The sequence below is a fragment of the Carassius carassius genome, chromosome 22 (assembly GCF_963082965.1).
Source record: "Carassius carassius chromosome 22, fCarCar2.1, whole genome shotgun sequence".
Taxonomy (NCBI): Eukaryota; Metazoa; Chordata; class Actinopteri; order Cypriniformes; family Cyprinidae; genus Carassius; species Carassius carassius.
In genome coordinates, this window is record NC_081776.1 from 9,051,533 (window position 1) to 9,070,327 (window position 18,795).

Sequence of the window (18,795 nt, forward strand, 5' to 3'; positions counted from 1 at the left end):
TAATAACAAATCACAATTGTTACATGTATTTTAGATACAAGTAAGATTTTAAACTGAATTATTTAAATTAATTATTAGTATCATACCTACTGGTAAAAAAAATGAAAGCTTAATTTGTGTAATAATAGTACCTAAATTGGTAGTAGTGTCTTTAAAATAGTTACTAATGTTTAGAGGGATGCATATTAAACGAAATAGTCACACATGTAGATTTATGATTTATAATTTAAGAGTGCCTGTGTGAAGCATAGAGGAACTGGACTTGGTGTTCTTTTCTACCAAGAAAACAGGCTTTTATAAAAAAAAAATTAATCAGAGGCAATAGGAATTAAATGTTTTCTGCTGTATTAGGCAATGTCTATTGTGAAATGAGTTGTCATGTCGTGTTAAGACACTGCTGGTAGTTGTCAAGTGAGGAACAATACTCTTCCTTGTCTCTGATTCAACCCGTATGCCAAATATTTTATCACTCCTCATGGTGAGTTAAAACCACAACACTTTGAAGACCCACAGCAAATATCATCGTCATGCATTTCACAGAGAACTGAACAGACAGCTCACCACACAAACAACCCAAATTCGATAATCACTCCCTTAAGGTCTTCGTTTGCCCTGAAAATATGTTTTAGTTGACAACCAATGTTTGAGTCTAAGTCTTACATTTTATTAAGAGATATTTCCTATACTGCAATATATTTATATACCACCGTTCATCATAAAGGAGGGGATGAATTCTTACAAATACATCTGTCATTTTTAGTCATAAATGTTATGTTTCTTTTGGAATTAACAGAATTATATCAAGAGAATCTAACACAAAACAGCGCTGGTAGAGCAACTAGCCGCACAAGTGATGCAATCTATGACAAGTTTCAAATAAAACATGAACAAGAACAAATTAAACAATGAATTTCTGAGGCTTTTCTCATATAATTATACAAAAAGTACCAGCAGGTGCAACAAACAATGGAGAAAGGAAGTCCTGTTTGGGTCAGTTATTTATAGATGGCTTAACGCTCATCCTGTAATGCATTTAAGTATTTTAAAGTAACAATTTGCAACTGACATGTCATTAATGTAGAAGCAAATACTTTCACAACAATGGTCCAGTTGAAAGATTTTAAGCCCCAGGGCTAATTACCGAGATGTAATGGGTGCTGTTACAGATTACAGATTGTTATTTAAAAAAATAATGGTCTATGAGAAATGGTCACAATAGTGAAGAGAACGAGAATGGGTGTCAATGTCCAAATCCAAACAGACAACAAGACTTAACTAATTCATAATACTACCACATGCTATAGAAATTAAATTTGTCAAAATAGCAAAACTCAATCATCAAAATTGCTCACAAAGTCTACAGTTTATCTCAAGGTGACATTTCTGGGCACTGTAACAAACCAGGACGAGTGTATTGTGGTCAAAACCTATGTTTCTGAACTTATAACTGTGGTAGTAGTCAGAGATGGCTTCTATTGCTGGGTTAAGCCTGTGTCTTGGTAAGTCTTGGCATATATAAGCACGCTCCTGTGTCTGTTCGTTTAAAATGGATATATTAGGTGCGGGAGGCTGGAAGTAACATTCATAATCCAGGGGTTCCTAGTGAGATTCCCCGTTAAGTGAGGAACCCTCCCCTCGTGGGGACGAGGATCTGGAGATCCCCTTCTCTGTGTTGTCTGAGTTGGATCCGCTCTGGCTGTGGTGGTCTCCAGATGCTGCGCTGGAGGACGAACTGGAGGAGGGCTTACTTTTCTCCTTAAAGTCTGTTATGATAACCGTCAGATCTCCCACTGTCACTTCCAGATGTTGTGCACTGCTGCGGTCCACATTTTTTAATCTGGGCCTGCAGGATAGGGAGCAGAGAACAGATCAGACATGCTAGCCTTGTCTTCACTTGAGCTGAATAATGACACTATTGTCTTCTGTAGAGCTTCTCTTATAGCATTTCATAATTGATGAACTTGACTACATAGACACCATCATTGAACTAAACTAAGCTGCACTGAGATACTATTGTCTTCCGTAGATCTGCTTAACAGATGAAATTTAGTTTGATAATTGATGCATTTAGCAACATTAATACCGTAATTTACCTGTTTATTACTGAGAAGCTGCTTTGAAACATTGAATCTCTATTAAATAAAGTAAAATGGCTTGTTATATAAATACAATTGACTTGAATTGCTAGTATAATAGAGCATAAAAGTGAAAACGGCAGCCTTGGTTTTCCAAGTATTTTCTCAATTTTTCATAGGCAATTTAAATTAAATCAAGGAGGCAATGAACCAAACCAATGATCTAAAAGATGAATCAGAACATGAGAAAATTTGATTCAAAGAGTTTTGACACACGTAATCATAAATTTGAACAAATTTGTTTTCAAAATCCATAAGAAATCATTCTAATATGCTTAATCGGTGCTCAAGAAACATTTTAGAATAGTGCTGTCAAAATGAACACATTAAAGCAGGCCATAATTTTTATTTTATTTAACATGTTAAAAATATTTAATGCAATTAACACAGGTGCAGAGCTAGGGTTGGCCACACCACTCACAACTACTGCTGTTTCTATCTTTTTTTTCCTTGACTGGAATTGCGTTTATTTAGATGCTGAATGTCTTTATGACCACATCAAATGGGAAACTTCAGAAGCGCACTTCAACTTCATTTGAACTTCAGTTGACTATATGCATGGTAGGGCTGCACGATGTGTCATTTAAGCATCGATATCGCGATGTACGAATCCACGATAGTCACATCGCAGGATGTGCGATGTAGGCTGTCGTAATTGATCCGTTATTCATTAACTGTACGGGCCAGCTGCTCCCCGGCCCTTGACGAATGTGATTCGCGGATTAATTGCACAGCTTAACCATCATTAGTGTTGTCAAAAGACCCGGTACTTCGGTACCAAGTCGGTACTAAAAAAATTTAAATGTGACGGTACCAGGTTTCTTTAAGTACCGGTAGTACCGAGGTCCCGTTCAAACCCGGTTCAGTGCTATGATTTCCGCGAAGCAGAAAACGAGGACAGAATCTCAAAATCCAGTCATGAAAATTAAACTTACATTGAAATATGGACAGTCATGGAATTTGTCAAAGTTAGCATAAATTAATCAAATCAAATCTCCATATGGACCAGTATCTGTAAATGTTAAGCCGCAAAAGTTGTTTGAAATATGAATCCGTGTTCTGCACCTCTCTGTGTGAATTATTGAATGACAGAGACGTGCGGGTTTGTTTACTACTGTGGCGATTGGGGCGGGGCCGAGGGATGTGGGAACAAGGAGTGAGGCCGGCAATGATTGGGCAAATCAGTGGCACCTGCGGCCCACCGCCGGTCTCGAGTCCCACGTAGGAGATGGAAGGATATAAAACTGGTGCGACGACAGTGAAGGACGAGAGAGGACCAGGCCTGGGCTTTTAGTTGTGTTGTGGTTTTTATTTGAGCACACCAGTCGTCCGTGAGGGGCTGGTGCGCTGTTTTGTGTTTATTTTTTGAATTATTAAAATGTCCTTTGATTGTCCGCCAGTTCCCGCCTCCTTCTTCTGGATGAATAGGAAGTTTTAATTCATTACAACTACATAGACTGAAGCGCATGACGCTTGCATTAATTTCAACATCTGAGCTTCAGAGTTCTCTCTCCATCAAGCGATCTGAACTTTTCAGTTCATCTCAATGGACGCACAGCGCACCTGTAATTGATGCTCTCTAAACTCTTTGTGAAGGAGCACGACTCACCGTCGCTTTACTGATAGCGCTGTTTCTCACACATGCAAAGAGAGAGAGAGCGAGAGAGTCTTACCACGCTGAATCGACACGCTATATGTAAACTATTCTTTGTTGTCTTCTCCTGTCAAAATAATGGAGTTCATTTAGTATTATTCATATTCATTCTAGTACCGATCTAGTACCGTCCCTGTTTTGATTTCAGCAAATCAGTTTGACCGAACGCAGACAACGTGATTAATATTCATGAACCCAGCAGCTCATCAATCCATAGTGCCTTGTATATACATTAGTATGATAGTAGAATTAGTAGTAGTATTATCTTTTAATAATAATTAATATGATCTATTACTATTTTTTTACAGACACCCTCAATGACCAAAAATATCTTAAGCATCACCACCAGTTTTAAGTTCAGTTAAAATGACAAATATGCATTCATTAGGCCTAAAAGTAAATTTTTACATAAAGGCATTGTGCTAGAAATATTACTATTATTTAGTAAAATGTATGTGATACTGCTACTACTGTTTTATAAAATTTATAAAACTTTATTTTTTAAAGAAATAAAGAGTAAAGAGTTGTGAGAAAATACAAGTCAGATCCACATCATGTTCAGCAGCCGCAGCTCTTAAAGGGGTGGCTGATTATGATTTCACCTTTTGAACTCTGCTAGTGTGTAATGTTGCTGTTAGAGCACAAACAACATCTGTAAAGTTTTGACGCTCAGAGATCAATGCAAAGGGACATATAAGGGACTAGCTACAAAAAACGACTGGTAGGGACTACAACTAGAGATTAATCGATATATCGATTTACCGATATTTTACCAGATATTTAAGCATTTTATCATAATTGGATATTAGTTTTGTAATATCGGATTCACCGATAAACGCCACCATCTTGTGGGCATTTTGAAATTTGCAGAATCACCATTGCAGTGCGTCTGAGGGGAGACGAGACAACAACAACGGCGTGCAGTAGGGATGGGACGGTATGAAAATTTAATATCACGATTATAGTGACTAAAATTATCACGATTATCAATATTATCACGATTTTGTTGAAACGAGATGAAAGTGTTCAAAAATAGTTGATGCTCACACTGAAAACATTTCAGCAAGTTTTATATTTAATAATCAACAAACAACTAATAAAACAAGCAACTCTATGCACTTAATTTAAAGAAAGATTAAATTCTGTGGCATTTCCTTCCTTACAATGAAAAGTGTAGAAGCATAGAAAAGCATAGAAAAGTCACTGACTTTCGCCATTCCTTCTCGAAAAAAAAACAAAAAAAACATTGTGCGCTGCGCTTGCGTCAGACTGTTGCTGGCTGGACATGATTTAATATTGAGTTATTAAAACCGCGATAATCAAACACTGTTTTAATGATAATTCATTTTTAAACGATATTACTAACCTTCAGCACATTTTATCACGGTTATCAATAAAACCGGTTATCGTCCCATCCCTAGCGTGCAGGTACTTGATTTGCTGTAGAAACTTTATTTAACATAACAGCCAGTTATGCACAAATTAGCTGCATTTCATCAGCGGTTCTCAATTCCAGACCTTGCGCCCCCTGCTCTGCACATTTTGCACGTTTCTCTTATCGCTTCAGACATTTGTTCTATTGAACGTAAGTGCCCTGCGAAGTGGACATCACAGGATTTTCCACCATGACTCATGAAGTGAATGTATATGTTCCATTCAAAGTGCACTGAAGTGTGCGAGACGTGAATTTAAATTGAATTATTTACAGAGGTATATGATGTCACACTTGTCCTTGTGTGAAGACGTTGTGCAGCGCAAATCCGTGAATGAATGTTCCGAAGTGAGGAAAACTTCAAAAGATTTCCCCTGCTCAGGGAGTAGGTAGCATGTCAATGGGAACTCAGTTCATGCATGGAGCTCACTTCTAACGAGCTGGTTATCTGTATCAGGTGTATTAACAAAGAGAGATGTGCAAAATATGCAGAGCTGGGAGGCGTGAGGGCTGGAATTGAGAACTGCTGCATTACATAAATGCCTGATATGGAGGCTAGTTTATGCATCTTGGCTTTAAGAAATAGAGACCAACTCCAAGAGTCATGTTAAATAATCCATCAAGACGTAACTTTGCCTGAATTAATATGTAGTCATGAATGAGCGCATGTTGGAAATAAAAGCGCTGAATTTAATTCTCTCTCTGTTGTCTATGCTCATCGTTAGCCTTGTGAAGTTAGTCACGCAGATAATCCGTCAATATCCTCTCCCAATAAAGACGTAACTTTGCATGAGTTAAATAATACAGCCATGAATGAGCACATGTTGGAAAAAAAGCACTGAATTTAATTCTCTCTCTCTTGTGAAGCCACTTCCATATTGCTGTTCAATTAGCTGGTTGATGTGGTTGATGCTCAGGAATTGCTCCAGCACGGCCACTTAACGATATTCACTTGTTTAAAATACCCTAAATTGTATTAACATTTAATATATAGCCATTATTTTGCTAATAAACATCTAAATAAATACAACCCTATGGAAATTATTTATTATCGCCTTGAGCGATCACAGTTTGAGTATAGTTCTGTGTAACTGAATAGATAAACCGCACTGTCAGCAGGCATTTCATAATCTAGAAGGACAAAAGATTATTAATAATTTTGATATAAAATTCCAGTTGAGAAATGCAATAAAATACGATGTTTTGTTTGTTATATTCCAATATTCCAGAGAATATTATTCAGTGAATTAACATTATCCAGTGAATTATTCTTGACTCTGTAGCATTAAACAGCTTATAAACCTACTATAACGGTAGTTTAAAATCAAGTTGATACGACTCCTGTCCTTTATTTTCTCCATTTGAAAACATTATACATTCTAATTTTTTTTGCTTATTGTTAATATTAGTGTTGTTGCTGTTGATGTCTTTTATAAATACAATTTTTATTGTAATATACAGATTAAATTTAACATGAAAGACAAATTTTCAACACTTAAAAAAAAAAATGACTAAAAAGAGGAAAACCCAAAGTGATGTATGTTCTTTTTTCACTCAATCATTTATTTACTTTATAACGGTTAATAAATATCGGTTCTGCATATCGGTTATCGGGCACATAAACATGCAAATAATTGGTATCAGTTTTATATATATATATATATATAAATAAATAAAAAAAACATTTTCGGTCGATCACTAACTACAACAAGCTTCTTATTGGGTTTGTGGCATCACTAACCCCAAATGTTTACATTAACTTTGCCCATGGGAACACGCAATGAAGATTGATTTAAGTTTACTTAAATCAAAAGTTTTTTTTTAAAGTCTAATGTTAAAATGTATAGCTCTCAGTTATACTGTAATGTTGAATGGCTATAGTCATTGGTTAAATACTAAGAAAAAATCTATTCAGAGACATCAGTAGTATTAGTACCAGCAGAAAAAAAGATTGCCATTAAACAAATATAAAAAATATACTGTATGTTGTTTCTACATTAATTTGAAGATTGAATGTGAAATTATTGCCATATAAAATTATATTAAAAAAACTTTAAGTGGGATTAATTGCGATTAATGATACTGGCCTTAAACTCTGTAACAATAGTGTAATATATAACAGTTTGTGAGTGTATTTCACATTGCTTCATGGAAACATCAATCCCTGTTTCTCACTGGTGGAGATCTCATTAGGATGCATGTGTAGTGTAAGTATACAATTTGTTACAAATATTTGTATGAGCTTTGTCACCAAAGGGGGACAACAGGTGTTGTATGATTCTCAGTGCACTGCAGTAGGTGAAATATATTTTATTTTCACTATTTCATAATAGTTTTCAAAAGGACTGCAACAATACATGACATTTTTCAGAGTGAGCTACCTGCTATATAAAATGCAAAAGACAGCCGCTTAATTTGTTTAGGGAGTAGGAACTATGCAGTAAATGTATGAACACAGAGACTGTATCGCAACATTTCACCTCATTTTCTTGTGGCTGTTCTTTTTCAGTGTCGGTTCTTTCTCGTTCTTGTCCTTCTCAGTCTTCTCCTTTTTCTCTTTCTTGGGCTGTGTGGGTGAAGCAAACTGCTGTGTGACTTGCTGTGCTACCAGCTGGGAAACAGGACGAGGTTTCCTGTGGAGGAAAAAAGGGAAGACTGAGAGGCGAGAAAGCAAGATATTTAAATCAGGATGACATGATTCAATCTCACCAGGGCCTGATAAAAAGGCTTACGTGGGAAAGAGCAAGTTAAAACAGGCTTGAACAAACAAGTGTTGAAGCCAGTTGAGAAATCTTTCCTACAAAGAGTAATCTGAGAAAAATGTGTTTTCTCAACTGTTGAGAAACAGCCGCAATTACACTCATCTGTTTTCCTTTCTACAGCAGGAAGACAAAAACCGGTAATTTAACTTCCTAATATAAGCTAATATCCCCTAATATACTAGTTCTCCCTGTCTAACCATAACATTGCAATAGCTTAACTATTATACTAATTAACACATTGACTTTGGCAGCCCTAAAAAGATATATATATAATAAACCATTTAAAACACCAGATCCAGATTGAACCTATTGATGTAAATGGTCAGAAATTGCTAGAACAGCCCTTCTTGTTCTACTAACCTTGTCCTACTATTGTTTATTGGTAGGATACTGTTTTGCTGTTGTCATTGCAACACATCAGATGTTGCACCCCTAATTAACAACCTGACAGCTGCGGCAATTACAGATTATATCTAGCCCTATGAGTTAACCATACGGATCTCAGATCAGAGCTCAGGGTGAAGTCCCATCAGTAGCATGGCGATTCGAACGACAAGGATGCACTGTGACCGTTGCTCTAATGTCAAGAACAACAGCTGTTACACCAAAACCAGTCAACAACAGGGCAGTATGAAGGCCAGCATCGCCGCCTTCTGCTTTGCCAACACACACACATAGTGATTTTAAAAACAGCTTCTTAGTATCTGCACACTGGTGCAATGTTTACGCTTTCATCTATAACCCCCGGGTGCTTTAGGAATAGCTAACGAAGTTACACATTGTGAAATTAGGACATCTAGACCCTTAAAGCATAGCAGCCAAGAATCGGTCATTAGCATTGATCTCAAGCCCAAGGCAAGTGAAAACAGCCATTATTAGTTGTTGTTAGCTGTCTGCCTGCCTCACTCTCTGCTGCATGTCAAGACCTGGCTGCTTGCTGTGGACTCTTATCACCCTTCACACTCAGCCCTGTTAGAAGCACCATTCAAAGTAAATCAATCAATTACTTTGTGATGTATTTCCTCAGTGCCAGTCAGATTAAATTGGCATTAATGTTGCTGATCCTGCTTATTTTTGTACATTTGTCATGATGTTGAGAGAGATTTTTTGTGGAATTACTCATTTATTAGTCAGTCATTATTCACTCTCCTTCTCACGTGTGTGTTGCAACTATGCTTTTATCTGTGCTATTAGTTTACATTTATCCCAACAATAATACAAAAAGACAATGAAAGCCAGTTAATATTAGAATTGTGCAACAATGACTCGCTGACTGTATATTATCCTAGTTATTACATAAATACTATCAAATAAAAAAATTCAATGTAAAAAATGGAATAAGTTCATATTTGTGATTAAAGAAGAGACAATGCAGTGAAATGAGAGACATAAACAGCTGTCACAAATCAGTCAAAAAAAAAATCTTTGACTGTTCAATGCCACCAATCGAGAGATTTTTCTTTAAAGGGGTGTACAATGGTGTTTTGTGTATTCAGAGTTGTTCACAATGTTAAAGAGATGGATTCTCATGCTAAACATGGCCAAAGTTTTAAAAAATAATTTAGAAGAATGACTGAGAATTTCTGTGCCGAAAATCTTACTTCTGGGTTGGTACACATTTCGGATGTTTTTTTTTTCAATCATGGATCTAATGACGTAGACGAGAAAGGAAGTCCTTATATGAACATTTCTCTCGGAAAAGCGCACCTGCGCACACACATTGACCAGAGGAGAGCGAGACCGTGCACATCAACGCGCTTCAAAATCGCCAGCAGCGCTGCATAGGATTTGTTTGAGAATGTCTCCAAGTAAGTGCTTTTTTGGATGCGAGGAAAAGTTTACCATGTTCAGCTTCCCCAAGAACCCAGCGATACATGAACAGTGGATGCAGTTTGTTTTTCCAGGGCAGCAACGGAGTGTATCAAGTGCGTTTGTGTGTTCTCTTCATTTGAGTGACGAATGTTTTATAAACAAGGCCCAAGTCGACACTGGATTTGCACATCGTTTGCTATTAAAACACGGAGCCGTCCCAGTGATAAAAGACCCCATTCATGTAAGTACAAATGCACCAGATTTCTGTCTTTTGTTGGGAATCAGCACATAAGTGAATATATGTTAATGGAAACAACACGAAACATCAGTATTATAGCTCCGCTCACGGCACGCCTCCAGGAGCTCTGCTTTTTCCGGAAATAATCAGAATAATATATATTCTGTAAAACAAAAACAATTTAAATCATTTAAATGCTTAAAGTAAATTAGGCAGCACGACATAATGTGAATTATGAAAAAAAATGTATATTCATTTTCAGATTTGCAAAAGATTACAGTGATATTAAATTAGTGTTTAATGTAAAAAAATAAATTAGTATGTATTATTTAATATCCAATATTGGCAATATATGTTCAATATTTAAATAAAAATTCTATCATATCAACCAATTATGAATGTGGTACCAATATATATAACATATTCTTAACAAAAAGTCACTGAAAGCTCTCACAATATAACTTGGCCTCTCTTACCTAATTTTTTTGTCAGTTTCCTTGTTAAATAAAGCAGATGTATTGAATTTCTTCATATAATCAGATCAATGCCAGCTATTACATCAAAACAAATTTTTCCCACATTACTGTGTTATATCAGAAGGACACGAGGGCTGCTCTCCTCTGAGCCAAGAGTCTCTCAGATGTGTTCATATCTGCATGTTTATGTAATAGCGTAATAATTGTACCAGGAAGGCTTGTGTACTCATGGGCTTGAATGATGGGAGGGGACACCATGATTAATGCGCTACACTGTGTGAACATGCAGTCTCCATACTGCTCCTCCTTTCGCTCCACTGCCAAGCCCCCAGTTTGACAGATGGCACTCTGCTTCCCACCGTCCCACCTCTCCACACTCTGTTTTTTGGTTCTTTCCAATCGTCTGCATTTCCTTTTAACTGCTTTTCAAAATCCCACACTGCAGTTCCACACTGCTTATCCCTCGCTTCAGTATCCAGCTTTCTCTCCTTTCATCAAAGGCCCATAACTGTCTGAATCAAAATGAGGCCAACTCATTTGAGACAGAACGGGCATGCGCCTTTCGCAAGCTTTTGCAAACTATACGCAAAATGTATCTAATAAATGACAACAGGCGCTTGTAATTACTGAAAAATATGAATGTTTTATGTGGCTTTTTGTTTATTTGGCAGAGGCATGCTGGGAACGTTTCCTCAGACTGCATTAGTTTCGCCTTTTTGGGCAAGAGAATTCGCAGAGCAGCACTCTGGGTTTCTGCACACACGCAATTAGAGAGGATTTCACATGCTGCTCAACTCTTTCAAATGCCACACTGTAGCAATTGACTAGTCATCTAACAACTAACACCATATAGCATGTTAAAGCCTTTGTATAATTTAAATCTAATAATACATTGTACAATAACAATAATAATAATTACAATATGCATGGAGTCAGGTGAACCCAGAACCAGCCTAATTATTCAAGACTTCCTTTAGACCCACTGACTTAACGCATTCATTTAGCAACAAGAAAATATCACTGTGACAGCAGAATATGATGGTTAGATTTATGCTTTGCTCAGGAATCATTTGCAATTAGGGATGCACCAAAATGTAATTTCTAGGCCAAAACCTTAAATTCGGGATGCAGTTGGCTGAAAACTGAAACGGCTTTAAATAATTATTTATTATTTTATTAAATAATGTAAAGTAGTTTTGAAAGACTTAATATTTTTAATTATACTGAATTAAAAAAATTAAATAACCACACTTTTATTGAAATTATAAAACTGGACAGAAAATATTAATATTAAATATCAATATATTATTTTTATTCAGTTCTATCAGAATCAGATATAATTCTTTTTTTAATTATCAAAATAATATACAGCTGCATCTCAAAAAATTAGAATATCATGGAAAAGTTCTTTATTTTTTGTAATTTAATAAAAAAAAGCAAACTTATATTCTAGATTCATTGCACACAAACTGAAATGTTTCAAGAGTTTTTTGTTTTAATTCTGGATGGTTATGACTTACAGCTTAAAAAATTCAGTATCTAAAAAATGTGAATTTTTCTCAAAGATCTTAAAAAAAAAAAGATTTACAAAACAGATGTTCAAGATCTCCAAAGCAGGTTTAATTATGCACTAAATACTTGGTTGGGGCTCCTTTTGCACTAATTATTGCTTCAGTGCGGCGTGGCATGGAGGTGATCAGCCTGTGGCACTGCTGAGGTGTTATTGAAGCCCAAGTTGCTTTGATAGTGGCCTTCAGCTCCTCTGTATTGTTAGTCAGATGTTACTTATTTTCCTCTTCACAATACCCCATAGATTCTCTGTGAGGTTCAGGTCAGGTGAGTTGGCTGACCAATCAAGCACAGTAATATCATGGTCAGCAAACCACTTGGAAGTGGTTTTGGCCATGTGGGCAGGTGCTAAAGTCCTTCTGCAAAATGAAATCAGCAACTCCATAAAGCATGTCAGCAGATGGAAGCATAAAGTGCTCCAAAATCTCCTGGTTGATGGCTGCATTCACTTTGGACTTTATAAAACACAATGGATCAACAACAGCAGACGTCACAGATCCCGAAATAATCCCTAACTTCGGAAACTTCACACTGGACTTTTGATTATGTGCCTCTATAGTCTTCTTTTGGACTCCAGACCTTGATTTCCAAATGAAATGCTAAATTTACTTTCATCTGAAAAGAGGACTGTGGACCACTGAGCAACAGTTCAGTTCTTTTCCTCCTTACCCCAGGTGAAATGCTTCTGATGTTTTTTCTTGTTAAGGAGTGGCTTGGTTTTAGGAATGTGACAGCTGTAGCCCTTTTCTTGAAGACGTCTGAGTGTGGTAACTCTTGATGTGCCTACTCCGGCTTCAGTCCACTCCTTGTGAAGCTCTCCCAAGTTCTTGAATCGGCTTTTCCTGACAATCTTCCCAAGGCTGTGGTCATCCCTGTTGCTTGTGCACCTTTTCCTACCACACAATTTCCTTCCAGTCAACTTTCTATGAATATATTTTGATACAGCACTCTGTGAACAGCCAGCCCTTTCAGCAGTGACCTTCTGTGGCTTACCCTCTTTGTGGAAGGTGTTGATGATTTGTCTTTTGGACAAATGTCAAGTCAGTAGTATTTCCCATAATTGTGGTTGCATGTTCTGAACTAGCCCAAGATGTACCCTGTATTTATACTCAAATTAATCTAACTAATCAAGCCCAAAATGGAATATTCAAATTTTTTGAGGTACTGTTTTTTTTAATTTTCCTAAGCTGTAAGTCGTAATCAGAATTAAAACAAAACAAAAAAAACTCCTTGAAATATTGTAGTTTATGTGCAATGAATCTAGAATATAAACATTTATTATTATTATTATTATTACATTATGAAAAATAAAGACCTTTTACATGATATTCAAATTTTTTGAGATGCACCTGTATAGTTCTACAAAGCTATTATTAACGTTGCACGAAATCCACTGAAAATTCCATTTTGGGTGGCTGAAATTTTGGTGCATCCCTATTAGCAAACGAAATCCTCTGTTTGTCATCACCACACTGACAGTAATGAAGGATGATGGGTCCAGTTCTCTTAGTGATACGACTATAGAGCGCACAAGGTTATGTCAACAATTTATAACCGACAACCTTAAACTGGTTGTGACAGCACAAACATACATTAGTGTCAAGTCAAACAGCACTCCAACGTTCAAAAAAAAAAAAAAACATAAAAAAGCCTTCTTCCAATCTGTCATTGTAAGAGGTCTTGAGTACGAAAAAAAAAAACTGCTTGGTTTAGAGGGGACATTCTCTCCATTTGTGGTAATTGAACGATATAATACTCTCTCCTGCAGAGCAAATGCTTTCGCTGGAGGGCAAAATGTGTCGGTACACTGAAATTAGAGGTTTGCCGGCAGGTTCAGGGGGTCAACAGGGTAATGGCCTGAAATGCTCAACAATCAATTAAATGTCAGTCTGTCAGCGCAAGGTAACAACTAGGTAAACAAATCACTCTTCGAACAAGAGCAAATATAGCCAGTCGAAGTAACATAAAAAAAACATTCACTTAGGACCTTGTATTGTGTAATTTAAAAGGATAATTTACCCCCAAATAAAACTTGAAATTTTTTTTTAACCATCCCATTGTTCAAAACCTATATGACTTTCTGCGGAACACAAAATAAGATATTTAAAGCCCGTTATGCCTGTTTGTGTCCTTACAATGTAATTCAATGGGGTCCAAAACAACTCAGGCCCATATTGGCATTCATTGTATGGAAAAATAAATTTAGCATGCTACTTAAAGAAGCTCTCCTTTCTTCATAAATAAGCGACATGTGAGAATCGCATCAAGAGGACATCATCACCTATCATTTGTGGCCATCTCCGAGGCATTAAAACAGGGCAGATGTGCAATCATGGGTTTATTAATGGTGTGTGTGCATCCTGATGTGATGATTCCTCTTCTGATGATGGGATTCTTGATTAAGCCATTGAATGCAAATGAGTTCAGGCCGTCTGGACGCCAGCTGCTGTGGTGGCCTGGACAAGTGACAGCACCCCACCCCCACATAAAAATCCTCCGCCCTCTCACACGCATTTCTGCTGTGAAAATGTGTTAGCTTTAAATAACTGCTGTAATAATGCTTTGATTTAGCGTTGGTAATGGGATTTGAAACTTGAAAGATAATTAAACCTTTATAAACAATCTCCCTAAAGAAAGATGATCGTTATCTGGTGCTGTTGTTGAGAGCCGAGGTCTGTCATCATCATCATCTTCATCTACTTTTAGTGTGCGTTTATGTTCCAAAACGCAGATGAGGAATTTCTTACTTCCTGATCTCATCAGGGAAATAACTGACTGCCGACTCAGTCGCTAACTGTTCCAAAACAGGATATTTATGACAGATGAGATGAAAGTGAGAAAATACAAGCCCATTAAATGTCTTCTCTGATGATCATAAGCGCTGTCTCATGGATAGCTGCCATGGGAAAGACGCTATCTGTAAGACCAGTACAAGCAGAGTATTGGCTGACACTGACCATAAATCCTCAGAAAAAACATTCACCTCATTCTCTATGATTAATTGAAAAAATATGATTTGGTTTGTCATTCAAAGACACTTAAATCGAAGCTCAAACCAAGGAGCTTTCTGTTAGTGAGCACACCAAATTTGCATGACCACCTTGAAGCTGTTGCAAAATATTTCTCACTCATGCAAAATTTCAATTCTTATTTATATTACAATTCACCAAATGGCAGTAAATGTGACCATATTTTTAGAAACTTTAAACGATATTATGATATTAATGATATTACAATGATTTATCCTCCAATATACTACTAAATATACTTGAATTTATTACTCAAGAATATTATTTTCCATTTTTTCCCCATTTCTGTGAAATATTGCTGGCAAAAAAACATCTGTTGTCAAAAATGTAGTGAAAAAAAGCATAACTTAAACCGAAGTTTACTATAAAACCAGTTTTCTATTGGCCAGCTTGGTTAGTTTATATGACCAACTTAAAACCACTGCGTGGGGAAATCTTTCTCCCTCACGCTAATTTTCGGAATTTAAGATTCCCATTGATGTGACTCAATTTTGACTGGTAAAGTTTGAACAACGGTTAAAATTTGAATTGAAATTTGAAGGACAATGATAAATGTCACCACGCAACATTATCATCACAAAAGTATTTAAGTGCTATACCATTAATACATGTATTTATCCTCCAGCATACAAGAAAAGTAGATATTACCAGTAGTACCAGTGCACCCCTAATGCTTTTACATCAAAACAAGAGAAAAGACATTACAAAAAAATTCTATTTTTAATCCCACATTTGCCTTTTGACACACAAATTGTGAAGATTATGAAAATATTTTAGATTTAACCATTAGAATTACACTAAATATACAATTACAAGCCAATTTATTGACATTGTTTTTAGATTGCTAATAGAAAAAAAGAACAGGATTAAAGAGATTTGCTCATAGGTTGTGTTATACCCAGCTAATGTAGTATAATTACACTGAACTGAAATTAAACCCCAATTACTTCTTAAATAACCTGCTTTAATCGTGTATAATGGATGTTTTACAAACAGAGCGGTTTAGTAACGTGACACTGACTGCTCACATTTGTTCCTGAGGTTATAAACATTGTATAAACTGTGTAATTATTAATAAAGACAAGGCTGCCTCAAAACCTAATGAGCTGGCTATCTCGACAGCATTCTGGGGTATCGAATGAAGTCCAAATATGAAGAGTGGGTCAGATATGAAGCAGCAGCTCGCATTCAGACATCGTTTGGCACTCACCGCGTTGAAGTGCCCTTCCTGACATCGCACATCATGCATTTGAACGCTTCGGCGCTGTTCTTGAATGTACACACGCTGCAGTCCCAGTAGCCGTCGTCGGAGGAGGGCTTCGCTTGCCGTTTCGGCCTTCAAAAAGCAAAACAAACAGAGAGAACATCACATCTCGGACTGTAGAAATCTCCCGACACACATATCTGATCCTATCCATGCACAACGTCAGCAAGACGCCTGCGCAAGCGACGCGCTCTTTAATGAAATGACACTTTAGGTTGATAAAACAGCCAGTCCGCCATGGTGGCCACTCTGTTGCGTCTTTCTCATTCACGCGCGCTGCCTAACGGTCTGCTTCAAGCCCTGAGCCGGTCCCGAGTTTCTTGAAGCCAGTGGCTGTGGGAGTTTCTTTCTCTTTGTTTTTACCTCGTCGGACTCCTCTTGTCTCCCATGCTTCAGAAACTTTGTTCGAAGCGTCACAGGCTCAGTCGCCTCTCGCGCTCGGTCCTCTCGAGCGGCTCCCAGCTGTCGTAGAAACTCCAGCGCAGAGGCCGTCACGTGACCCTGCTCGACCAATCCAGCGCCGATTTATTTTCTCTAAAGAAGGGTCGGGGGGGGGGGGGTTTATGAGAGTCGTGCTCCCGCTTCACCCCGAATCAACTGGGGGCCGAGCGAGTGCTAAATTAAAGACACTCGTTCCTGGAACTTTGCTCTGAACTCTAAAATGTTAAGTGTTTTCTGCTTCAGCAAATGGTCAGTGAAAAGTTTTTGTAAGAGCTGTGTATATAATATAATAATATCTTGAAACTCGCCAGTTAATCCCACAAAATGACGCTTCAGCGTGAGCTCTCAACCAATGAGTCACCGGAGCTCCGAAAGGACCGCCTCCCTCTATTAAAATAAAATGAATAAATAAATCTGGAAATAAATACATGTGTGGAAAAAATAAATATTACAACATCAATACATGCACGAATAAATATATATACAAAATAAATACGCTAACCTAAAGTCCACATGAAATCAAAATTTACTTTACTAGCGCACATAAATAGTCTTAATGTGAACAATTAATATTTAATCAAAATCTGAACATTTACTTCCGCTCTGGAATGGCATTACTTTTCTGATGACGTCAGTTTGGCGGCTTGGGCAAAATATCCTTAACCAAGCCCCTCCAACAGGGAGGGGCGAAGAAATAAAACCACGCCCTCTATTCAATATATTCTGTCATTTTTAAAGTCTTTCTCAGAGAGACTGCAAACACTTTTGTACTGAACCTTTATAACTTTGTCTTATATCAGTGGGTGAAAAAATTAGAGCGGAGGACAAAGGTGACAGGAAGTTACTTTAGAACAGTTTATTTTCCATGCTTCCTGAAGCAATAACAAGAATGTAATTGTGAAATACACAAAACTAGACTATATTTACAATATTTTTTAAAAATACAATATTTGGAGGTGTAATTATCTGAATGAGCAGCATAAAATAACAACAAACATCTCAGATCAAGGTAAGCAGAGTTTTTTTCTGACTTTGTGCCACATAGTTTGACAAAATTAGAAATTTAGATCAATATGTGACCACATATACAAAATATATACAAAACAGCATATTTATTGTATTATATTATTTGAAATAAAATATACATTAAAAAAAATTAAAAAGTTTGTTGTTCTTCAGAACAGATGAAATAAAGCAATGAAATGTAACGAAATGTAGCATTACATCATTTGATCACCAACAATGCCGCATATGGGTGCCATCAGAATGAGAGTCCAAACAGCTGATAAAAACACCACAATAATCCACAAGTAATCATCACTACTCCAGTCCATCAGTTAACGTCAATAAACAAATCCATCAGTAAGGCATTTTAACTTCTGGCCAAAATATTAGTTCATAATCCATAATAATACTTCCTCCAGTGAAACAGTCCATCCCCTATTGAACTCTCACGTTAGAATTCACCAAAATATTTGTTTAGAACTGTTTTGGACTTTTGTTTGACTTGTAAGCAGTACTTGATCTATGCATATTTCTCTTCTGATTCAGACGAGACGACTTTTTCACTGGGGAAAGAATAATGGATAGAAAACTCATATTTTAGCCGGAAGTGATTGTTTGAAGTTAAAATCTACTACTACTGGATTTGTGTGGATTACTTGTGGATTATTCTTTTTATTTTTTATCAGCTGTTTGGACTCTCATTCTGATGGCACCCATTCACTGCAGAGGCTCCATTGTTGAGCAAGTGATGTAATACTAAATTTCTCCAAATCTCATTTACACAAACTCTTCTAAAAAAACAAACAAAAAAAAAAAACCCAAATCTACATCTTGGTTGGCCTGAGGGTGAGTCATTTTTCAGCCATTTTTCATTTTTGGATGATTTATTTCTTTCAATGCATTAAGTACAGCATTGGAATTATTAATGTTATTAAGAACTGCTTACAGCTCCTCAGGCTGCTGGACCTTTTTCTTTTC

General features: G+C 36.8%; 1 protein-coding gene across 1 annotated transcript; it reads right to left on the reverse strand.

The window, feature by feature from the left end:
• Positions 1–648: 648 nt before the first annotated feature.
• On the reverse strand, positions 649–16,893 carry LOC132098878 (YY1-associated factor 2). The gene is made up of 4 exons (XM_059505144.1): positions 16,735–16,893; positions 16,318–16,443; positions 7,702–7,854; positions 649–1,843 (listed from the first exon to the last, which is right to left on the reverse strand). Exons 1-4 carry the CDS (start codon positions 16,758–16,760, stop codon positions 1,600–1,602), a joined length of 549 nt encoding a protein of 182 aa, XP_059361127.1. The 5' UTR covers positions 16,761–16,893; the 3' UTR covers positions 649–1,599.
• Positions 16,894–18,795: the final 1,902 nt, after the last annotated feature.